The following is a 25302-nucleotide window of genomic DNA, read 5'->3' as shown; positions in this document are numbered from 1 at the left end:
GAATGTGTTTTCCTTCATGAATCAGTGGTGTCTTTGTGTTGCAAAGTCCATCTTCCTTGTCCAGCCACTGAGAAGAAAGACACTTAGTGTCTACCTCGGATCATAATAAATTAGGTGATATTTATCCTTTCCTCTCCTCAGACTTTATATATTACGTAATTCGAAGAGACTCCGAGAATGCTAAGGTATTGTATTAATGAAAGAGAAGTCACAGAGCTACAGTTTAAAGTATGGCTCTCTACTGTGCAAGATATTTTATGGATACTGTGTGTGTGTGTGTGTCTGTGTGTTTATTCAGTGAAATTTTATTCAGCCATAAAATAGGAGGAAATCCTATGAATGAACACGTATGAACCTCGAGGACATTATGTTAAGTGAAGTAAGGTAAATGGAGAAAGACAAGTACTGTATGATCTCACTTATATGGGGAAACTTAAAAAAAAAAAAAACTCATAGAAACAGAACAGACTGGTGGTCAGCAGAGTTTGTAAGGGCAGGAGGGAATTGGGTGGAGAGGGCCAAAAGGCGCAAATGTGCAGCTGTAAGAAGATCGGGGGCAATGTACAGCGCGGTGACTATAGTCACCACACCATATTGCATTTGAAAGTTGCTAAGAGAGTGGATCTTAAAAGCTCTCCCCATAAGAAAAGATTTTGCAACTATATGAGGTGATCGATGTTAACTAAGCTTGTTGTGGTGATCATTTTGTGATATGTTCAAATATCCAATGGTTGTGTTGTATACCTAAGGCTAATACAGCGGTATATGTCAATCATGTCTCAGTAAACCTGGGGAAAGAGAGAAATAGATCAGTGACTTACGACGTGACTATTTGGTAGCACATAACGTAGCAATAAGGAAGTGTGAAGACTGTGTAGAAATGGAAATCTTTGATGTGGTTAGTGATAACAGCCTAATGCAGAAAATAAATTAAGTGAGCAGAGATTAGAAAGTAGCATATGAAGTAGAAAGCAGTTGTGTCACATGGTGGTGTTTTTAAGGAGCTGCTTCCTTGGCACTAATACAGCCACATGGGCTTCATCAGATGATAATTCTTTAAATCCTATAGTAATGTCTTTTCTATGGGAATTATCTGTGTCTCCTTCCTAGCCCTTCTGGTCCATCATGCTAATTGAAGGCCACGTTGAAGTGCATGTTAACCCTGGGGACGGAACCAGCCTGAGAAGAGCTCTCCTGCACGCTCCCACGGGCACCTACGGTGACGGTCAAGAGCATTCCATCTCCATGATAAGGAGCGGAAGGTATTTGCCTGACCTTACAAAGCTCCCCAGTAGGATGCCTGTATGGGGCTCTTTGCAGTGAAATGATTGGGATAATTAGTATGATGTCATTAGCATTCAGTTTTTAAAGTTCCAAAATAATTCTAGGAGCTTGCTGGAAGACCTCCTTGGAAATCAATTTCATTTGCTTTATAATAAGACATTTGCAGATTTTTCATAATTGAACAACCTTAACCCCGCCCTTTTGTGGGGCCCAGGATAAATTGTCTTTAGTTGGAAAAATTCTGTGTCAACTACCATTCATTACAGTGTTAATGAATTCTCATAGTGAGTGGGAAAATGGTAAATAACTGTAGTGTGCTCAGTTGTGTCTAACCCTTTGCGACTGAACCCACAGTCTGTAGCCTGCGAGGCTCCTCTGTCCCTGGGACTTTCCAAGCAAGAATATTGGAGTGGGTTGCCATTTCCTCCTTCAGGGGATCTTCCTGACCCAGGGCTTGAACCTGCCTCTCCTGTATGCCAGGCGGATTTTTTACCGCTGAGCCACCCAGGAAGCAAATTTTAATAGTGAATGGTATAATAGTAAATAGCAACAATGCAAACAGTAAAATGTAAATAGTAGTAAGTAGTGTTAGAGTAACATTTCTGTATTAATCTCTCTCAAAAACTATGGACCAAATGTTTTAAAAACACACTGGACATTTTGTCACAGATAAAGAAGTAGAGGATACACTCCAAAAAGCACTCGAACTGAATAATGTTTAATCACCATTACATTCATTTTGGGAAAATGTTCAGCTGTCTCTTTTCATGTTCAAGAGTTGCCTTTTTTTTATTCACACATGTTAAATTTCATGTTAAAAAATTTCTTTCAGGGAAAACTTTTATTAGTAAGAACTTGCTGGAATAAAATGGACAGTGATGTTTCATTGTATTTAAAAACCTTTATATTCTCCTTTAGAGTTGTTACTGTTCAAGTGGATGAGACAACTCCTGTGGAAATGAAGTTGGGCCCGTCAGCAGAAAGCAGGACTATAAATGTGTCCAGCCTGTACGTCGGGGGCATTCCAGAGGGTGAGGGGACACCCATGCTCAAGATGAGAAGCTCGTTCCACGGCTGTATCCGAAACCTGGTCTTTAACATGGAGTAAGTATGACTGCACTCTCAGCCTGACTGTGCCCGTCCCGATCTTTCAATGCCCAGTACCGACACTAATCTACAGTCTAATTTTGTCATTGGAGCTGGCCTCAAATTCTGCAGGTTCCCAAATGATAAGTGGATCCCGTGTTTTATCATGAAAGTCCCCCCAGATGGCCTTTATTGAACTAGAATGGTGGACAGTCTGTCATCATGCATGAGAAAGAAGAGAACCGCTAGACATGAGTTCCACAGGTGGTGCTGTGGTAAAGAACCTTCCTGCCAGTGCAGGAGACTTAAGAGAGTGGGTGCTATCCCTGGGTCAGGAAGGTCCCCTAAGGGAGGGCATAGCCACCCACTCCAATATCCTTGCCTGGAGAATTCTATGGACTACAGTCCATGGGGTCACAGAGTCGGACACGACTGAATAGACTGAGCATGCATATGGGTTTCCAGTCATTGTGGGAGATGGTCGATTCGGTTACTTTTAAGAGTATTGTATTCGTATTTTTTAATGGATTTTAAGTGTTCAGTAATCCTGTGACCTTGGTGCGTGTGTTGGCTTGTATTATCACCACTGATTCTGAAACGCTTTGTTTGTATCTAGACTTCTGGATTTCACGAGTGCCGCTGACTATGAACATGCAGACCTGGACTCCTGCTCACTCTCAGGGAGGCCGAAACTAGCCGTCTACCGCGAGGACGGAGAGCGCCCGCCAGAGCCCCAGCCTCTACCAAGTCCAGTGAGAAGGCCCTTCTTTAATTATGCAGTTCAGTATTAGTCGTGTCTGACTCTTTGTGACCCCCATGGACTGTAGCCTGCCAGGCTTCTCTATCCATGGGATTCTCCAGGCAAGAATACTGGAGTGGGTGGGTTGCAGTTCCTTTCTCCGAGGGATCTTACCTACCCAGGTATCAAACTTGTGTCTCCTGAATTGCAGGCAGACTCTTTACCATCTGAGCCACCAGGGAAGCCCTTGTTAGCTTTCACTTTTCTGTTTGATGATTTCTCTGCTTCCTTGGTTGAGAGCTCATGCTGTGATGATGCACATGGCTCAGTTGTGTAGAGCAAGGCCCATCTCTGAGTTCAGGGTGGTGGTATTGGTAGCCTCCATCCACTGACCTGGGAAACTGAGTCTACGGCCTTGCTCGGCCTGGACCCAGGGCACCTGCCCTCCAGCCCGGCTCCTCCTGGCTACACCTCGCTCCTGTCGAGGAGGAACCACCTTGGCCTGTCCCCTGTGGGCACGTACAGTCCCCTGCTGCCCATGTGCCAGCTGTTCCTGCAGCTGCCTTCCCCAGAGCAGGTTTTTTTTTTTTTTTGAGGGGGAGTGGTTGCAGGCACAAGCAAGGCCTTTGCCCCTTGGACCTGATGAAAATTCATGGGAATATGGTGAACTTGAGTGGGACTGAGGTAAAAAACAGAGGCTCTAGTTGCCTTCTCAGAGAGACAGAGGGGTGTGGAACAAATAGCCAAGAAGGTAAAGGCTGTGCTGGTGTGTTTGTGTTGCTGGTGTGTTTGTGTTGCTGGTGCTCTGACACCCTTGCTTCTGAGATGTTTCCTTCATGGAAGGACATGTTTGTGTTGCAGGGTGTGGGGAAGGGCGGGGGTGGTGGGCCTAGCCTTGCATGGCTGTGAGCCATATGCATCTCTTACAGGAACTGTGCGCCACGGAAAGGGCCCCAGAATACATCCCCAATGCCCACCAGTTTGGCCTCGCAGAAGGCAGCCACTTGGTGCTGCCCTTTAACCAGCTGGCTGTCCGAAAGAGGTAGGTGATGCTCTAATGTCCTCACGAGATGTCTCATTGCTAGAAGAATCCAGGGCATATTCTTCAGCAGTGAGTCTTTTCCGGAAGAAGCTTCTCGTGTTTCATGAGAAGTGAACACTTCGGTGCGTTCAGCTTGCCACCACGTGGTGGCAGTGAGAGGCAAATAGGAACGCAACTCCTATGCGGCTCAGATGCGCCAGCGTGGCTCGGCCGGGTTCCGTGGTTTGTCTGGACGCCATCTTGATGATGGTGGGTGGCTGCCTCTCTGGCGGTGTAGAGGAGAGCCCTGGCTACCTAAACCCCTCTTCCTTCTGGAATCCCAAGTCCCCTGAAGCTGTCTTCTGGACGCTGAACCCCGTTCTACAAGAAGCATTCACTAATCTGCAGAAAAGCCCCCCCCCCAGCTCTATCATCATGACCCCAAATTCCTGGAGCCACACGCACGCCAGCCTGCACGTTCCCTCTGCCCTTCACACCTGGCTGTCCCAGGCAGCCTTCTCCAGCTGGGGAAGCCAGCTCACATGCCAGAGAGCTCGTGGCCAAGGGTCCTCAGGACCTGCACGCCTCCCTGTCCTCCTGTGGGTCTCAGCCCCGCAGTCCACACCCTCGGCTCTGCAGTGCTCTACCCCTCTGTCGCCGCCATCTGGGGTCACTGCCCCTTGTCTCCTGCCTTCAGTCCCCATGAGCTTGGCAGCTGCCCAGCCCCTGATCTTTGAGGTCCTCTGGCTCCGATCTGTCAGAGGTCTTTCCCTCGTTCCTCCCTGGCTGCCTTCTCCCCGTGGTCACACTGCTGAGCACTTCCTAAGTACCCACCCCACCTGCACAATCTCGCTTTAAGCATCCTGCTAACCACCTCTCTCTCCTCCTTACTTCTCTCTCCAGCAGCTGCTCACCCCCATCAAGACCTCTGAGCCCTCTGGCTTTCTCACCATCATCACCATTTTTTGCCACAGCTCATTAGCCCCCTTCCCCATTGGCCTCCACGTGACTCAGTTTTAACTCTGTGGTATATTTCTGGTGTTAGTTTTGGGGAGAAAGGGACCCTCCTTTGTTCACTGCTTGATCCTCTGCTCCTAGGAAGATTCCTGGCAGATGGAGGTAGGCAGTTACCACGAGTGAATGAATGGATAGATCAATGAAGGGATGGATAACCTGAGATGTTCAAAACAGATGTTGAAACACTTACCGGGGTCTTTGAATTTAAAGAGTGACTTTAATTGAAATTAATTTAATTGAAGAAATTTAATTGAAATTAAAGAGTGAATTTGAACAATTAAAGAGTGAGAGCATGCTCCTTCCTGAGAGCCCTCGCCTCCCTCCAGGCTCTCAGTTCAGCTGCGCATCCGCACGTTCGCCTCCAGTGGCCTGGTGTTCTACATGGCTCACCAGAACCAGGTGGACCACGCCGCGCTCCAGCTGCACGCGGGCCGCCTGCACTTCACCTTCGACCTTGGGAAGGGCAGGACCAAGGTCTCACACCCTGCGCTGCTCAGCGACGGCCAGTGGCACACGGTAGGCTCTCGGGAAGGTGGGGTCACTCGTGCCAAGCTCTGTTCCACGGCCCCTCGTGTGCACTCCGTTTCACAGTAGTGGGATCAACCCCTTTGATTTCCAGCTTGCTCTGTGTCTGATGTCTGCCCCATAGAATGTAGGCTTCTGAGGGGCACAACCTTTTCTGCTTCCTGAAATACCCTCAAGGGATCACTCAGTGCCTGAAACTTAGTAGGCACTCAGCAAACATTGGTAGAATGAACAAAATGTTCACTCACCAGGTATGTTCTTGGTTTGATGAGAAGTCAACCAAGCCCACGGGTGGTGTGAATGGGCCCAACCTGATGTCCTGGCCTCCGTGTTGCTGTGATGGGGACTCTCCAGCAGGTCCTGTGCTAACCTGCTCCAGGCTCAGCCTCCTCTCAACCCCGGAGGTGCGAACACCTGAGCCGTCCTTGAGGGTTCCATTCGGGTTATTACTCCAGCAGTGAACAGATGCTGCAAACAGCTGTTGTTTTCTCAGATTCCTTAGAAATGATTCATGTCTTCGGATCTGTCTAGGTCAAGACAGAGTACTTTAAAAGGAGGGGCTTCATGACGGTCGACGGCCAGGAATCGCCCGTGGTGACCACGGTGGGAGATGCCACCACGCTAGACGTGGAAGGAAAGCTGTACCTCGGAGGCCTCCCCTCCGAGTACAGGGCCAGGAACACTGGAAACGTAAGCAGCGTTTTCTCCGTAGGCCCATTTGTACCTTTATTGTGGTTGTTGTTTGTCTTGTGGAGGAATGTATTTATGTTTAAATTACCGTGTTTGGGCCTGGAGCTTGCCCACAAAATGGAAACATTTGGAACCACATCCCTCGACTGTGTGTTGGGGCTTCTCCTTGAAGCCCAGCCTGCCTTCCTGTTAGTGAACAAACAACTCCCTTCCCACAGGCGTTTAGCCCCAGTGCAACTCAGGAAAAGTCCAGCAAATTTGTATTTGCAGGTTAGAACACGCCACGGTCTTATCTTTTTTCCTGATTTTTCATTTATCATTTTTGACCGTGCTGGGTCTTTGTTGCTGCGCCTGGGCTTTTCTCTAGTTGCAGCAAGAGGGGGCCGCTCTCTGGTTGTGGAGCACGGGCTTCATTGCAGTGGCTTCTCCCGTTGCGGAGCACAGGCTCTAGGGCTCACGGGCTTCAGCAGTTGCAGCTCCCCGGTTCTAGAGCACTGGCTCAATAGTTGTGTGACACACGGGCTTAGCTGCTCCATGGCATGTGGGATCTTCCCAACCGAGGATCCAACCTGTGTCTCCTTCACTGGCCCGTGGATTCTCTACCCCTGAACCCCCAGGGAAACCCCACTCCACAGTCTCGATTTCCACAATATTTACTCAGTAGAAAACCCTTTTTACTCTATTATAGTAGCTTTAAGTTAGACCTTCACGTGAAGTATGGTGGCCACTGGATTTTTAAAACCAAAAGACAGTCTTTTACTGTGTGGTGTTGAAGAGTGGGAACAGTGTGTGCTTGTCCTTCTCATGTCCTCACCATCACCTACTCCTGCATCATTTCACTTAGATCACCCACAGCGTCCCTGCCTGCCTTGGGGAGGTGACAGTGAACAGCCAGCAGCTGCACATGGACATCCCCATGTCTGCGTTTGCAGTGACCAGGTGCTATGCCGTGGCCCAGGAAGGAACTTTCTTTGAAGGCAGTGGATATGCAGCCCTCGGTATGTACGATCAATTGTCTCACAGGCAATCTCTGGGATGCCCTGTAATCTAAGATGATGAGGATCCAGGAATCATCCGATAGGACAGGACCCGCTGTACAAGCTGCAGTGAGACCACGAATTCTGGATTCTCAGCATCTTGTGTAAAAACCTGCTCACCTGTCGTGGTACCCAGATGGCCTCCTCTCGTTAGGAGAGGTGACCCTCCAGACGGCAACATGTGGTCCTGGTGTCATCTGTACTGGCCCCAGATTTACATAAGGCAAAAGCTGTCACTGTTCAGGTTAATAAAGACCTTTGAATTCCAAACCAGCACCATAAAGTGTCTGGACCAGCCAGCCAAGTGAGACTCAGTTTTGATGAAGAAATTAACTCTGTTTAGACTGTTGAAATATTCATGAGTAGTAAGTAGAGGAATTTAAATCTCTAAAATGCTTTAGGATGGAAATTCCTCAAGGCTTAGAAGTAGCCCTTGTTAAATATCTTACATGCTCTCCCACTTCAGATGCTTAATTGGCCGGCTAAACCTGGTGATTCAATGGTAAAGAATCCGCCTGCCAAGCAGGAGATGTGGGTTTGATCTCTGGGTCGGGAAGATCCCCTGGGGGAGGGCATGGCAACCCATTCCAGTATTCTTGCCTGGAGAATCCCACGGACAGAGGAGCCTGGCAGGCTACAGTCCATGAAATCGAAAAAAATCTGACACGACTTAGGGACTAAACAACAGCAGCTTGCCGGCTAACTTCCTGTTTGCACTCAAACAGTGCTCCCCTGGCTCCTGTTCTATTTCCTATCACAGGGAACTAATTTCTGGGCTCCTTTGCCTGGGGCTTCCAGGGAGGCTCTGGTGGAAGGTGGAGGTTGGGAGGGAGGAGAGGAAAAGCCAGCAGGCTTCTCTCTTGCACTCTGTGCTTCTAGTAACACCACCATCTCCCACTTTTCCTTCAGCCCTGGGCCCCATAGGTAACAACTGCCTGCTATTGCTAATATCCCCTAACTTAGCCCAGCTTCTTTATCACCTGAATGAAAAATTCATTCAATTAAAACCCCACTTAAAAAAAAAAAAGCATAGTGTGGAGTCTAACACACTTAACACACTCAGCAAATAATGCCACACTGGTTAGTGGATACTGGGAAAGTAAAGTGCTCTATTTTTTGGATGGATAATGAACCAATTACATGGATCAATTCCCTTCTGATTTTACCTACGTGGCTCTGGATAAAAGCATGTGCCTATGTCAGCTCTAGTCAGGTTTAGCCCAGCTGGTAGTGTGTTTTCTTTAAAGGCATCACTTCATCCTACAGAGGTGCAAGCCGAGGCTCAGCGGTGGAAGAGACTTGCTGGTGGAGGTGGAGCTGGATCCAGAGAAGGAGCTGGAGCTAGGTCTCCTGACCCTCATCAGGAGCCCGACAGCAAAGCCAGCCAGCCAGCCCAGCCCCTGGCCTCTCTGAGCCTACGCCTTCATGCATCAGGCAGGCCCCATCACTGAGTGTCTTCCTTGTGTGTTTCAGTCAGAGAAGGCTACAGAGTGCGATCCGACGTGAACATCACGCTGGAGTTCCGTACCTCATCGGAGAACGGTGTCCTCCTGGGGATCAGCAGCGCCAAAGTGGATGCCATTGGACTGGAGATTGTAGATGGAAAGGTGAACACTTAATCTGGATGCCCTTCCCCCTCCCTGCCCCCGCACATCTCATCCCAGTGTCAGAGAGAGCAGTTGAGAAACAGTAGAAATATCTAGATCCAAATTTCTAATTATGCACTTTGATGGAATGCAGAAAAGATTCATTTAGTATTTAAAAATAGATAATCCTAAAAAAGGACTTCCCCAGTGACTCAGTGGTCAAGAATCTGCCTGCAATGCAGGAGACACAGGTTCAATCCCTGAGTCAGGAAGATTTTCTGGAGGAGGAAACAGCAACCCACTCCACTGTTCTTGCCTGGGAAATCCCATGGACAGAAGAGCCTGGTGGGCTACAGTCCAGGGGATCACTAAGAGTCAGACACGACTGAAGTGACTAAGCAACAATAACAAAGCTTCACATACAGCACAAGAAGTTGACAATAGGATACTTAGTGTTTCCCTCCCTCCTTCTGCAGGTCTCAGATTGTTTGTGCTACCACCTGGGGTAGTAGAGCATCCATGGTTTTTCAGGAGGGAGTTAGTAAATGTTCCTTCACAGGTGCTATTGCAACAGCTGTGAACCAACTTTCTTAGTAGACCCATGGGCTCCTGTCATGCTGAAAATATGACACTGATTTGAGGATGCATCAAAGATTGTGGCTCAGGCTTGCTCCCATGGAGGTGGCCGTTTTCCCTTCCGAAGCCTTGGGAATAGGCTAGCATCAGAATCCTTAGGACACTGTCTTACAAAACCACTGTTTGTTTTTCATAGGTTCAGTTCAGTTGCTCAGTCATATCTGACTCTTTGCAACCCCATGGACTGCAGCACACCAGGCCTCCCTGTCCATCACCAACTCCCAGAATTTACTCAAACTCGTGTCCATTGAGCCGGTGATGCCATCCAACCATCTCATCCTCTATTGTCCCCTTCTCCTCCCACCTTCAGTCTTTCCCAGTTTCAGGGTCTTTTCAAATGAGTCAGTTCTTCACATCAGGTGGCCAGAGTATTGGAATTTCAGCTTCAACATCAGTCCTTCCAATGACTATTCAGGACTGATTTCCTTTAGGATGGACTGGTTGGATCTCCTTGCAGTCCACGGGACTCTCAAGAGTTTTCTCCAACACCACAGTTTAAAAACATCAATTCTTTGGCACTCAGCTTTCTTTATAGTCCAACTCTCACATCCATACATGACTACTGGAAAAACCATAGTCCTGACTAGATGGACCTTTATTGGCAAAGTAATGTCTTTGCTTTTTAATATGCTGTCTAGGTTGGTCATAACTTTCCTTCCAAGGAGTAAGCATCTTTTAATTTCATGGCTGCGGTCACCATCTGCAGTGATTTTGGAGCCCCCAAAAATAAAGTCTGCCACTGTTTCCCCACCTATTTGCCATGAAGTGATGGGAATAGATGCCATAATCTTTGTTTTCTGAATGTTGAACTTTAAGCCAACATTTTCATAGGTAGCCCTCCCTTTTAGCAGAATGCTCTGATGTTATGCACTCTAAGAACATCGTGTGAATGGACTGTGTTCCTTGAATAAGGAAGAATTCACCAAGGTATTGGCTTGTGTCTCGTTTGTTTAGCTCTTGTTTCACGTTAACAATGGTGCTGGGAGGATAACGGCCACGTACGAGCCCAAAACTCCCAGTAGGCTCTGCGATGGGAGATGGCACACCCTTCAGGCAAACAAGAGCAAGCATCGCGTGGTTCTGACTGTCGACGGGAACGTGGTTCGAGCGGAAAGTCCGCACACCCAGTCCACCTCTGCTGATACCAGCGACCCCATTTATGTCGGCGGCTATCCTGGTGCGTGTGATGTCTACTCTGCTCACTTTTCGAGGGGCACTGCCTCTGGGGGAGGTCTTATCCAGGGGGATAAAGAATAGGGGTGAAGAAAGATACATGGTTTGGGTAACAAATCCTTTACCATTTTAGCTCTATTCCAAATGCCTAGGAATTCTTGGAAAAATCAGAATAATCTACATATATAAGTTGATCGGGGCTTCCCAGTTGGCACTAGGGTTAAAAAACAAAACAAACAAAAAAACCTACCTGCTGATGCAGGAGATATGAGACACGGGTTCAATCCCTGGGTTGGGAAATCCCTTGGAGAAGGAAATGGCAGCCCACTCCAGTATTCTTGCCTGGAGAATCCCATGGACAGAGGAGCCTGGTGGGCTACAGTCCACGGGGTCTCACAGAGTCAGACACGACTGAAGCCACTTCGTATTCATGCACGCGGAAGTTGATCATCAGGTAAGACTGAGAACATCGGGTATGGTGTATGGTAAGCTGGGTGACTTTACTGACAGAAATCTTAAATGATGCCCAGAAGTGGGAATCAATTTATGGGTTGGTAATCATTTTAGAGGACAAGCATGTGTCTTACCCTCTCACATCGCTTTTCAGATTCTCCAAGTAATTAATACAAATGTTAATAAGATAAAAATCCCTTTTATGACAAGTCACAACTATGCCTTAAAATTATTGCTTATTAATAGTTTTCTATAAATTACGCTATCACTGAAGCCACGTATGTGGAAAAATATTCTTCTAATCTTGATGCAGAAACCACAAGCATTTAGTTTTGTTTCTACTGCTGTTCTCACATCATTTAACACAACAAGATTTATTTTCTCTTCTTTCCTAAACAGCTGATGTGAAGCAGAACTGCCTGAGCAGCCGGACCTCCTTCCGGGGCTGTGTGCGGAGGCTCACTCTGACTAAGGGCCCGCAAGTGCAGTCCTTCGACTTCAGCACAGCTTTTGACCTGCAAGGAGTTTTCCCTCATTCCTGTCCTGGGACTGAGTCCTGAACTTTGGGGAATCCCTCAGTTGGGAACCATCGTTTATATTTTGAGGACTATTTTATATTTTGTGAACTAAAATCTTTACAGTTCAGATTTCATTTCCAACTCAGGTTCAGTATTTCCAGAGAGAACGTTTTTGTTTATGTTTAACTAAAACCATGTGTACAACAAATACCTCTATTAAATAGTTTAAAATGTAAATTGAAATCACTGGCTCTTTTAAGTTTTTTTAATGAAACTTTTGAAATGTTCTGTTGATCGCCTGATAATACTTCATGTTTTGCATTTTAAACTTTTAAAAAATATCATTATAGACTATCATAGATTAGAGTGGTGTATGAATACTTTCATGGGCTTTCCCTGTGGCTCAGTGGTAAAGAACCCACCTGCCAATGCAGGAAAAGAGTTCGATCTCTGGGTCGGGAAGATCCCCTGGAGAAGGGAATGGCAACCTACTCCACTATTCTTGCCTGGGCAATCCCAGGGACAGAGGAGCCCGGCTGGCTACAGTCGATGGGGTTGAAAAAAGAGTCGGACATGACTTAGCAACTAAACAACAGCAACACGAATACTTTGATTTCTTTATCAAGAATTTAAGCTCCAGTTTCTACAATGAACAGGTAACACTATTGGTTCTATTCCAGCAGAGGGCGCCAACTGTTTGCCACATAAGCACATTAAATAGACTTCAGCAAGTCAAAAAGCAAAGGGAACACAGGAAGACAGAGCCTGGTCTAGACAAAGCTTTGTTCTGAGAGGACCTAACCTAACAGAGCATTTTGCAAGATTAAAAAAAGAAGTGGCATCATAACTAGATAGCTAGCCCTTACTATTTTCACCATTTTTAAGTGTACAGTTCTCTGCATGAGGTACCTTCACACTGTTGTACAACCATCACCACCATCCAGTTCCAAGATTCACTCCGTCTTGCAAAACATGCTCTGTACCTATTAAATACTAATTCCCAGCTGCCCTCTCTCCCCAGCTCCTGGCATCCACCATTTTTCTTCCTGTGTGCATGGGTCTGGCGACTTGAGTCACTGGAATCATTCAGCATCAGTCAGTTTGTGACTGACTTATTTTTCATGGCATAAGGTCCTGTAGGATCATCCATGATGGAGTATGTGTTAGTGTCCTTCCTTTCTTAAGGCTGAGTAATATTCCATCGTGTGTATATACCATATTTTTTAATTTATTTTTTATTGAAGGATAATTGCTTTACAGAACTTCATTGTTTTCTGTCAAACCTCAACATGAATCAGCCATAGGTATACATAAATCCCCTCCCTTTTCAATCTCCCTCCCATCTCCCTCCCCACCCCACCCCTCTTGGTTGATACAGAGACCCTGTTTGAGTTTCCTGAGCCATACAGCAAATTCTCATTGGCTATCTATTTTACATATGGTAATGTAAGTTTCCATGTTACTCTCTCCATGCATTTCACCCTCTCCTCCCCTCTCCCCGTGTCCACAAGTCTATTCTCTATGTCTCTTTCTCCATTGCTGCCCTGAAAATAAATTATTCAGAACCATTTTTCTAGATTCCATATATGTGCATTGGAATATATTTATCTTTCTCTTTCTGACTCACTTCACTCTGTATAATAGGTTCTAGGTTCATCCACCTCATTAGAACTGACTCAAATGCATTCCTTTTTATGGCTGAGTAATATTCCATTGTGTATACCTACCACAACTTCTTTATCCATTCACCTGTCAATGGACGTCTAGATTGCTTCCATGTTCTAGCTATTGTAAATAGTGCTGAAATGAACAATGGGATCGATGTGTCTTTCTCAACCCTGTTGTCTTCAGGGTATATGCCTAAGTGAATAAAAGACAGTAAAGTCACTCAGTCATGTCTGACTCTTTGCGACCCCATGGACTGTAGCCTACCAGGTTCCTCCATCCATGGGATTTTCCAGGCAATAGTACTGGAGTGGGTTGCCATTTCCTTCTCCAGGGATCGAACCCAGGTCCCACGCATTGTAGATAAATGCTTTACCATCTGAGCCACCAGGGTATATGCCTAGGAGTGGGATTGATTGCTGGGTCATACGGTGATTTTATTCTTAGTTTTTTAAAGACTCTCTGTACCATCTTCCATAGTGGCTGTATCAATTTACATTCCTACCAACAATGCAAGAGCATTCCCTTTTCTCCACACCCTCTTCAGCATTTATTGTTTGTCGACTTACATGCCATATTTTTGTTTATTCATTTATCCATCAATGGGCATGGGGTTCTTGCTACCTTTTGGCTATTGTGAATAATGCTGCTGCGAATATGAGCATATAAATAGTTCTTTGAGTCCCTACTTTCACCATTTTAGGGTGAAGACCCAGAAGTGGAATTACTGGATCATACAGTAAGTCAATTGTTAATTTTTTGAGGAAACTCCATACGTTTTTCCCCATAGTATCCAGTGCAATTTTTAAGCTTAGGTTTTCCACCTGTAAAATGTAGTTATGCCAACAACCACAAAAAGGTCTATATTTGGAAATATTATTAAAATTGACTCAGAGAACATCTGGATAAACCAATAACTTTGACCTTAGTGAAATTTAATCTTCAGTCACATTTGCTGGCAGAATGTACAAAAATCAGTTGGTTTAAAGACATGCTTTATTAAACACCAGGAACAAGAAAAAGAAAACTAACCAATGCATTTAACACAGCTGGTATAACCTTTATGAGAAGTCTGATTTATATAACACCTTATTCATTTTCCTGTTTTGTCTGTCTGTGCCACCACCTCTAAAAGGATGCATCATAATTAGGAATGATAACACTCGTGGCTGGATATGGAACAACCACATCCAACACAGGCTTAAGAATTAAGGGCCAATTTAGTGTCCAAATCAGAAATTGCGATGAAAATGATTAAATGCTCTGTTAGAAATGCTGGACCAGAAGGCACATGTATTCTCACCTTAGAACACTATAAATCAAGGGCTAAATTGTGGTACCAAGTAAAAGACAGATCTGGGAAGGTTGACAGAGGCAGCTGGAACTAGGCTTTGCAGAATAAACAGTAGTAGCAGCCAACATACAAAGTGCTTTCCTATGCACAGGCTTCCCTGGTGGCTCAGACAGTAAAGAATATGCCTGCAATGTGCGAGACCCAGGTTCGATCCCTGCATCAGGAAGATCCCTTGGAGAAGGGAATGGCTACTTACTCCAGTATTCTTCTCTGGAGAATCCCCATGGACAGAGGAGGCTGGCAGGCTATAGTCTAGGGGGTTGCAAAGACTGGGACATGATAGCAATGAACACTTCTATGCAAGGTGGTGTTCAGGGCTAGAGAGGCAGTATGGAAGCATGACACTTGGGTCCAAGCCACCCAGCTGAAAGAAAGTGGACTGATGGGAATATAAGGAGGTGGGTGGGGGGATGGGCAGGTGGAGAGAGAACAGCGTGCATTGGGTCTAACCTTGGAGAGCACAACATTTAAGCTGGTAGGGAGGAGACTGGATGCCATGCCTTATGAAGCATCTGGGCTTTCCATTAGGAGAATGTTGTGATGAAATGGTGCATTTGAAATCATAAACTAGCTGGAAAGGGCAGCCCAAGTCTGCCAGTTGAGCAGCACTGATTGAGTGGCAACTGATACCACAGCAGGGATAAAGATAAGAGAATTGTATAGGAATGTTGGAGGCTCCAGCAACGCGTTAGCTTTAGGCAGTAAAAGATTATGAGACTCAAGCAGGGAGCTTGGACAATGACAATGGCAGTTCCACAGACAGGAGGTACACAGAAAAATTATGAACTCAAGCTCTGAATGTATTGAATTTGAGAGACTGGTAAGACAATCCGAAGGGAGGTGTTTCAACTGGCTGGCTGGATTATGGACTGGCCCGGGACTCTTCTCACAATGCAAGCTATGTTGTTTATCTATCAAACAGTATTTGTCTTTCTCTGACTTATAGTGAAATAAGCATAATACCCTCCAATTCCACTCATGCTGTGCAAAGGGCAAGTTTTCATTCTTTTTTAACAGCTGAATAGTTTTGCATTGGGACTTCCCTGGTGGCTCAGGTGGTAAAGAATCCGCCTGTAATGCGGGAGACCTGGGTTCGATCCCTGGGTTGGGAAGATCCCCTGGAGAAGGGCATGGCAACCCACTCTAGTATTCTTGCCTGGAGAATCCCATGGACAGAGGAGCCTGGCGGGCTTTGGTCCATAGGGTGACAAAGAATTGGGTATGATGGCGACTAAGCACACCACAGTATTGCATTGTTTATATATATCAGTTCAGTTCTGTTCAGTCACTCAGTTGTGTCCGACTCTTTGCGATCCCATGGACTGCAGCACGCCAGGCCTCCCTGTCCATCACCAACTCCCAGAGCCTACCCAAACTCAAGTCCATGGAGTCGGTGATGCCATCCAACCATCTCATCCTCTATTGTCCCCTTCTCCTCCTGCCCTCAATTTTTCCCAGCATCAGGATCTTTTCCAATGAGTCAGATCTTCGCATCATGTGGCCAAAGTATTGGAGTTTCAGCTTCAACATCAGTCCTTCCAATGAATATTCAGGACTGATTTCCTTTAGGATGGACTGGTTGGATCTCCTTGCAGTCCAAGGGACTCTCAAGAGTCTTCTCCAACACCACAGTTCAAAAGCATCAATTCTTCGACACTCAGCTTTCTTTATAGTCCAACTCTCACATCCATACATGATTACTGGAAAAACCATAGCCTTGACGAGACAGACCTTTGTTGGCAAAGCAATGTCTCTGCTTTTTAATATGCTGTCTAGGTTGGTCATAACTTTCCTTCCAAGGAGTAAGTGTCTTTTAATTTCATGGCTGCAATCACCATCTGCAGTGATTTTGGAGCCCAAAAAAATAAAGTCAGCCTCTATTGCCTCTGTTTCCCCATCTATTTCCCATGAAGTGATGGGACCAGATGACTTGATCTTAGTTTTCTGAATGTTGAGCTTTCAGCCAACTTTTTCAGTCTCCTCTTGCACTTTCATCAGGAGGCTCTTTAGTTCTTCATTTTCTGCCATAAGGGTGATGTCATCTGCATATCTGTTATTGATATTTCTCCTGGCAATCTTGATTCCAGCTTGTGCTTCATCCAGCCCAGCGTTTCTCATGATGTACTCTGCATGTAAGTTAAATAAGCAGAGTGACAATATACAGCTGTGACGTACTCCTTTTCCTATTTGGAACCAGTCTGTTGTTCCATGTCCAGTTAAAACTGTTGCTTCCTGACTTGCATACAGAGTTCTCAAGAGGCAGGTCAGGTGGTCTGGTATTCTCATCTCTTTCAGAATTTTCCACAGTTTATTGTGATCCACACAGTCAAAGGCTTTGGCATAGTCAATAAAGCAGAAATAGATGTTTTTCTGGAACTCTCTTGTTTTTTCCATGACCCAGCGGATATTGGCAATTTGATCTCTGGTTCCTCTGCCTTTTTAAATCCAGCTTGAACATGCGGAAGTTCATGGTTCACCTATTGCTGAAGCATGGCTTGGAGAATTTTGAGCATTACTTCACTACAGCGTGAGATGAGTGCAATTGTGTGGTAGTTTGAGCATTCTTTGGCATTGCCTTTCTTAGGGATTGGAGTGAAAACTGATTTGTTCCAGTCCTGTGACCACTGCTGAGTTTTCCAAATTTGCTGGCATACTGAGTGCAGCACTTTCACAAAATCCTCTTTTAGGATTTGAAATAGCTCAACTGGAATTCCCATCACCTCCACTAGCTTTGTAGTGATGCTTTCTAAGGCCCACTTGACTTCACATTCCAGGATGTCTGGCTTTAGGTGAATGATCACACCATCATCATTATCTGGGTTGTGAAGATCTTTTTTGTATAGTTCTTCTGTGTATTCTTGCTGCCTCTTCTTAATATCTTCTGCTTCTGTTAGGTGCATACTATTTCTGTCCTTTATTGAGCCCATCTTTGCATGAAATATTCCCTTGGTATCTCTAATTTTCTTGAAGAGATCTCTAGTCTTTCCCATTCTATTGTTTTCCTCTATTTCTTTGTCATGATCACTGAGGAAGGCTTTCTTATCTCTCCTTGCTATTCTTTGGAACTCTGCACTCAAGTGGGTATATCTTTTCTTTTTTCCTTTGCTTTTCGCTTCTCTTGTGTTCACAGCTTTTTGTAAGGCCTCCTCAGACAGCCATTTTGCTTTTTTGCATTTCTTTTTCTTGGGGATGGTCTCGATCCCTGTCTCCTGTACAATGTCATGAATCTCCGTCCATAGTTCATCAGGCACTCTGTCTACCAGATCTAGTCCCTTAAATCTATTTCTCACTTCCACTGTACAATCGTTAGGGATTTGATTTAGGTCATACTTGAATGGTCTAGTGGTTTTCCCTACTTTCTTCAATTTAAGTCTGAATTTGGCAATAAGGAATTGATGATCTGAGTCACAGTCAGCTCCGGGTCTTGTTTTTGCTGACTGTATAGAGTTTCTCCATCTTTGGCTGCAAAGAATATAATCAATCTGATTTTGGTGTTGACCATCTGGTGATGTCCATGTGTAGAGTCTTTTCTTGTGTTGGTGGAAGAGGGTGTTTGCTATGACCAGTGTGTTCTCTTGGCAAAACTCTATTAGCCTTTGCCCTGCTTCATTCTGTACTCCAAGGCCTAATTTGCCTGTTACTCCAAGTGTTTCTTGACTTCCTACTTTTTACTTTTTTTTAACTTTCCTACTTTTTACTTTTTCTGTATCTTGGATATTGTAAATGATGCTGCTACATCGCTATATTGCAATGCTGTAGAGGAGTGCATATGTATCTTTTCAAATTAGTGTTTTTGATTTTAGTGGTTCTTATTTATGCTCATTTCCCCCCTCAGATAGCATGTGCATCTCAACAATCTAATTGGTCCACAACTCCTGTAAGGGCTATATTGTGTCAGATATTTCTTGGGCATTTCTCTCAAAGCTAACATAATTAGGACCTATGGGAGATTATTAGTAGATAATTGTTGAGTTGAATATTAGTTTATCATTTTTTCTAAAAATACCTCAGCAGTGTAGCTCTTCATATAAATTTCAAAACTTCTTTGCAAACGTAATTCCTCTGAGCCATCTAATAAGCATAAAACAAATGGCAGCGTAAGCCTCTTTTGCAAAATATTCCCAAAAGTAGTTCTATAGGCTTAACAGTTTCCATAATATGTAGTGAAATGTTCAGCATAATATACTTGGAAATGCAAAAACTATCAGGATTTTTTTTCAAACAGTGACAAAGGCATAGCTCATGTTCCTTTCAAACTCTTTCAGCGTCCAGCAAAGGGACCCATTGCGGCTGTCTGAAGCAAGGACTTGGGTAAAAACAACAGAGAGATTTTTTTTCTGAGTAACAAAATTTAGAAATGATACTTTCTTCTCAGATTATATGGAGTGTGTGATAATTATGAAGTGTCACAATACAAACTCCATCTTCAATACTGAAAAGCTGTGGTTTCTGTTTACATAATAGAAGAATTTCATAAACACAAAAGAGTAAAGTTTATGGCAGTTTGTTTTAGCCAGAACCGTTATAAGCATCCAGCATTTCATCAATAATTTACTTTTTAGCATGTGTTGAAAATCCAAATGTGATTGTCTGTTATGAATAAAAAGACAGTAAAAGCTTTGATAAATATGGAAGAGCATTGCTCTGTGTCCCCATTAGGTGGTCAGAAGAGGACATTTAGGGAAAGAACGTCGGTCAGTGGAGCAGATGGGAGCTTGTGAAGTCCAGACACAGCAGAGGTTACAACGGGGGCTTTGCAACCAGACTAGAAAGGTAAACAGGATTTAGGTGTGGTGAGGAAGTCAGTGGGGCTTCCCCAGTGGCTCAGTGGGTAAAGAGTCTGCCTGCAATGCAGGTGATGTAGGAGACTTGGGTTCGATCCCTGGGTTGGGAAAATTCCCCTGGAGAAGGAAATGGCAACCCACTCCGGTATTCTTGCCTGGAGAATCCCATGGACAGAGGAGCTGTGTGTGATTTAAATGTAATTGTGTATTCTTGAAGTTTGATTAAATTGATCATGGAGTTTAAGAAGAAATATGAGTGAGTAGGGCAAAAAGTAGAAAATCATCTGGCATGTTATGCTCACTGAGTCTGGCTGGGAAGAAATGTTCAAACTTGGATAACTGTGAAAGTCTTTCAGCCTTCTAGGTGAGATCAGAAGTGAACTGAAGAAAGCACTTCTTAACAGGCTAACCTAAGAGATAATACTTTTTTCCTCCTTTCACTGTTATATTAGAATTAAGTAATGTTGGGAGTGGGGAGAAAGGAGAGGAATCTTGAACTGATAACGTGACAAGGCAAATCAATGAATTATTGCTGAGTATTATAGCAGTTCCCAAAGTCAACTGAAAGGTATGCATCCATGTGTGTGTTTTAATTGATATAACCAACAGAAAATGGGAGAGAACTTATAGTCTGAACACAATCTAGTCAATTTCTTACCAAAATCCAAAACATCAACAATTCCTCAGTGACTTATAATAGGACCCAGAATTTATATAGCACATAACATTCACAATATCCAGGATACGATTCAAAATCTTTCTACACACATCCAACCAGGAAAATAGGACCAATTCTCAAGGGGAAAAGATGCCAACCTCAAAATGGAATTACGAGACAAAGATCTCAAAGCAGTGATTATATCTATGCTACATAAGGTCAGAGTAAGCACATTGGAAATGAATGTAATGACAAAAAAAATTCTCAGCAGATAAATGGAAAATAGAAAAGGGAACCAACTGAAAATTACTGAACTGAAAAATACAATATCGGAAGTGAAAAAAAAAATCACTGGATGGACTCAAGATCAGAGCGTAGATGATAAAGGAAAGAGTAAACTTGAAAATAGAATAATGAAAATTATTCAACAAATTAAACAGAGAGATGAAAGACTGAAAAATAAAAACAAAAACAAAACACCAGTGTCAGGTAGATAACTTCTAAAGATCTAACATAGAGTAATAGGAGCTCCATATGGAGAACAGAGAGAGACTGGAAGAAAAAAATTTTTTTTTGCATTAAGATGTGACTGCAGATGCCCCTGGCATGCTGGGCCATCTCCCAAGAGGGAGGCCAGGACTGTGTCTAGCAGCTCTACCCAAGGTGACATGTAGGAGAACACAAAATGGGGAAACCTCCCTTGCCTGCCCCCCCGCCCCCCTCCCCCCCCACCACAACCTACTTTTAGACCTTTTTAAAAGTATGAATGCTGATTTTTGTCTGGGCCTTCTTGGGGCCTGAAGTTTGTCAGGATGGCTCAAGTTCTCCAGCAAGCCATCCTGGCAGTTGGAGGCCATTATCTGCAGAGACCACGTTGAACCCTGAGTCACTTTGCAAGGAGACTGTGATTTTGCTGTTATTTCCTGAAGGTTGCAAGACCTGTCCAGCGACCTTACCCAACCGGGTGATTTCTCAAGAATTGTAGCAATAATCAGAAGCCCTCTCTAGGCATCAAATGTAACAGAAATTTCCTCTCCTTTGATGCCTCCATCGCTGCAGGCAGATCAGACGAGGGTTCTCTCTCTCTGGCATTTCATCCCCACTTTATATTACTGAAGCTGCTTTGATAATTCTTATAGAAACTGGGGATTGTTACTTCAGATCGTTAGTGTTCCAGAAAGCAACCCTGGCCCAGTGGTTCCATTCATCTGGGACCCCAGGGAAGGCTTAAGTAAAACTTCTTTTTCCCTATCATGTCCCAACAGGCTGTGGGTCCAAGGACTCCAGAAGCCTCTGTGAACCATTTCTGTTACTGCTACTGTCCCATGTTGGCCGTGACGCGGCCCCTGGAATCCCAGCCACGGCCCACTCAAGAGACGAGGTGGTGTACGCCCCTTCACACCAACCTTGGGGTCATTGACTGGGGAACCGTGGGGGCTCTGGCCTCCTGGGAAGTTTCACGTGAAGACCCAGTCTCTTTCTGGGAATTTTTCCAGTGAAAATCATCATTTTTGCACAGGAGATATTCTTGACTGTCCTTCTGGGCAGCCTCACAATTTAAATGTCATCCCCAAGTTTCCTGCTGGGTACCACTTTCCAGGCATGGGCAGTGGGGGTGAGGCCTAGCTGTCTCCCAGCGTCCAGTCCCGGGGAATCTGGGGCACACGTGTGGGAACCCGAGCTCAGAGCCCAGGCCTGAGTGTGTGTCGCTGATTTTTTTTTGTACAGGTTCACTGAGGTGTCACTGACATGTGATAAACTTGACAGCACATATTAATATTTAAAGTGCGCAGCCTGATGACTTTGATTGTGTGTATCCATCCTCCCAATCATCACCTCATTCAGGAAAAAGAGCACACCCACTACCCCCAAGGTTTCCTCCTGCCCCTTTGCAGCCCCTCCCGCCCACCCCTCCCTGAAACACCTCACACACTGTTACAAAGTTGAAGACAAAAACAGGAAACAGGAAAGCGACTCTACCCATTGGACAAGTCGGCTATAACCCGGCTCCAAAACAAGGTAAGGAAATTAGAAGACAATTACCGGCCAATTTTTCTTTCGGACCTAGATGTGAAAATCTTCAATAAAATGCTGGTTAGTTGATCTCCTCAATTAGGGAAAAAATATGACCAATTACAATTGCACCCCAGACTCCCTTTTTCTGATTCTCCTGTGTGTTATATATTTTTCACCGAATCTTTGTTCATTTTCCAGTTTTCCTTCCAATTTCCTTGCAGTATTCAATTTGGCTGATACTCTCATTTTATCCTGACGTTGGCCGAGCAGCTTGGCTGTTTTCTCATAAGCTCCTGGAGGGGAAATGTGTCCTGGAGGAAGAAAGGATGCTGGTGGGTGGCAATCACCCAGATTTCAAAATGAAAGGAGCAGAGGAGGAGGGAGGTTGTGTTCAATTCCAGTTTTCTTAGATCCTTTTATTGCTTGTCAGTCTTGTGAATGTGTCTCAAGAAATACCACTAAAGGACCTGGTATAACTTTGTGTCAAAGCTCCGGAATACAAAGGCTGCTTCTTTGATCTGGAGGTTAGGGCCTAACAATTCGGGTTTCTAGGGTAAGGCATTCGTTTTCTATTCCCTCAGTCTGGGCAGCTGTCTTTAGCACGACTCATGGTATTGAGGATGTGACACGTGGTGAAACGTCGAACATCCATTTATCAACAAATATTTATCACTTAAGTGTGAACTCAATTAAGTGTGAAGTTTGTGAAGATGAAAATGAAGACAATGCTCTATTGTTTGCATCAAGAAGCACACGTGTGCCTTGTCTGCTGTGCGTGTGCTCAGTCGTGTCCAAGTCTTTGTGACCCCATGGACCGTAGCCCACCAGGCTCCTCTGTCCGTGGGATTTCCCAGGCAGGAATACTGGAGTGGGTTGCCATTTCCTTCTCCAGTTAAAACACCATAAAAGCAAGGGCTACGTTGGGGTTCAGTGGGGGTAGAAAGGGATGGGAAGGCTTTAAGATCTTTGCAGGATCTGCCATGGCAGCACTTGAGGAATGACTGCCCAGCTTGCAAAGTGCTTTCACTGTGGTAATGGGAAGGCTGGGGATGGGGTGGGTGGGGCGTGGAGACAGCTGTCCAATGGACACAAAGGGCCCCCAGTGTGGAGTACCGAGAAAGGCTGCAAACTGGGCTGGGCCTTCTCGTGGAGAATCCAGAAAGCTACCTCATGCCCGTCTCCAGCCCATCCCACCACAAAGGCCACCACTCTGATGTCTGTGGCCACATAAGGTAGGTGTGTGATTAAAATTGTACTATTCTACCAGTTTTGCAAAGTGGTTCTCCCATTTCACACGCCCACCAGCAATGAGAATGCCAGTTATTAACGGGGATATTCTTGTGTTTACATAGTGCTATTACATTGTAGTTTAATTATCATTTTCCTAAGGGCTGATCGGAGAAGGCCATGGCACCCCACTCCAGTACTCTTGCTTGGAAAATCCCATGGACGGAGGAGCCTGGTAGGCTGCAGTCCATGGGGTCGCTAAGAGTCAGACACGGCTGAGCAACTTCACTTTCACTTTTCACTTTCATGCACTGGAGAAGGAAATGGCAACCCACTCGTGTTCTTGCCTGGAGAATCCCAGGGACGGGGGAGCCTGGTGGGCTGCCGTCTCTGGGGTCACACAGAGTCGGACACGACTGAAGCGACTTAGTAGTAGTAGTAAGGGCTGATAGTGTTGAGTACCTTGCCGTGTATAGCAACCATTTCTATACTTTGGCAGAATGTTAGTTCAAGTCTTTCGGCCATTTAAAAACATGAGTTGTCTTTATTTTTAATTTTTAGGTATTTGCTGCGTCAGGTCTTCGTTGCAGCACATGGGGTCTTCATTGTGTCATGCAGGGTCTTTCGTTGCAGTGCACACACTCTTTAGTTGTGGCGCTCTAGCTTAGCTGCTCTGCAGCATGTGGGATCTTAGTTCCCCAACCAGGATTCGAACCTGCGTCCCTTGCAATGTGGATTCCTAACCACCAGGGAAGTACCCGCCTCCCCCCTTTTTTTCTTTTTTTACTCTTGAGCTTTGGCAGAGGATGTAGAGTTCTTTACATAGCCTGGGTGTAACATGTGCATTTGACACACACACAATTTTCTCTCAATATGTGGCTTGCCTTTTTGTTAATGATTGTTGTCATTTAGTCGCTCAGTTGTGTCCAACTCTTTGCGACCCCATGGACTGCAGCACGCCAGGCCTCCCTTTTGTTCATTGTCTCCTAGAGTTTGCTCAAACTCATGTTCACTGAGTCGATGATGCATTCCAACCATCTCATTCTGTCTCCCCCTTCTCCTGCCCTCAATCTTTCCCCGCATCAGGGTCTTTTCTAATGAGTCGGCTCTTCGCATCAGGTGGCCAAAATAATGATATATTTGCTTAAAATCTTGTGGATCCAGATTGTCAATTATTTCCTTGTACAGCTGAGTGTTTGCTGTCCCATGGTACTGTGATGTGCTGAGGGTTACGTGGGAGAAAAGCCTGTTCCCAGTTTGTCATCTGAGGACATGGAGCCAAGAACCACAGCAAAGCCCACTGCTGTGCCGTAATAAACACGTTGTACAAATGCAGAGCAACTGCTGAGAATGAACTGTTACGGCATTAAAGTTCATGAATAAGATGACAATGTGTAGAGTCCACATGTGATTATTAGTTGATAAAACTCAGATGAACCTTTGGCGATGGTCTCCCCTCCCCCAAGATCTGTCTGGCCTGTCAGGAAAGGTGTCATTTCTTGCTGGGAAGATGAGACAAGCAGATCTGGGGGGCCCCCAGCACCCCAGGAGCTCCAGATTCTTTTCCATCTGCTCGTGTGCTCTGCTGTCAAAGCCCATTTGGCAGAGATCTTTGGAACTGAGCTAATGTACTTCGTCACTTGTTACAGCCAGCCAGATTCCAAATTGATGTAGTGGAAGAGATGGCAGCTGGGCTCAGGCAGGGTGAGAACCTTCCAGGACGGCCAGCAGAGAAAGCACACACTCCCCAGTCAAGAGCCATGGGAAGGGAGAGTCCTCGGAGCAACTAACCGGGGGCCTGGGATGACAGCTTCATCAACCATGGAGCAGGAA

At 45.2% G+C, this 25302-nt stretch overlaps 1 protein-coding gene across 2 annotated transcripts in view; it reads left to right on the top strand.

The window, feature by feature from the left end:
- The window catches only part of LAMA1 (laminin subunit alpha 1), a 125340-nt gene extending 113332 nt beyond the window's left edge, over positions 1-12008 (top strand). For both annotated transcript variants that reach the window (XM_086372352.1, XM_086372353.1), the window contains exons 54-63: positions 1111-1262; positions 2203-2388; positions 2987-3122; positions 4039-4151; positions 5474-5663; positions 6204-6362; positions 7207-7360; positions 8873-9006; positions 10576-10798; positions 11647-12008. In XM_086372352.1, the coding sequence (XP_086228478.1) occupies positions 1111-1262; positions 2203-2388; positions 2987-3122; positions 4039-4151; positions 5474-5663; positions 6204-6362; positions 7207-7360; positions 8873-9006; positions 10576-10798; positions 11647-11807 (1608 nt within the window). In that variant the 3' untranslated portion in view covers positions 11808-12008. The remainder of the gene's footprint in view (positions 1-1110; positions 1263-2202; positions 2389-2986; positions 3123-4038; positions 4152-5473; positions 5664-6203; positions 6363-7206; positions 7361-8872; positions 9007-10575; positions 10799-11646) is intronic.
- The last annotated feature ends 13294 nt before the right edge of the window (positions 12009-25302 follow it).

Source organism: Bos grunniens, chromosome 24, assembly GCF_055505025.1.
Source record: "Bos grunniens cultivar Pamir isolate PY7600 chromosome 24, Bosgru_T2T1.0, whole genome shotgun sequence".
NCBI classification, from domain to species: Eukaryota; Metazoa; Chordata; class Mammalia; order Artiodactyla; family Bovidae; genus Bos; species Bos grunniens.
The sequence above is the reverse complement of the archived record's forward strand: the minus strand, read 5'-3'. Positions and strand labels throughout refer to the sequence as shown.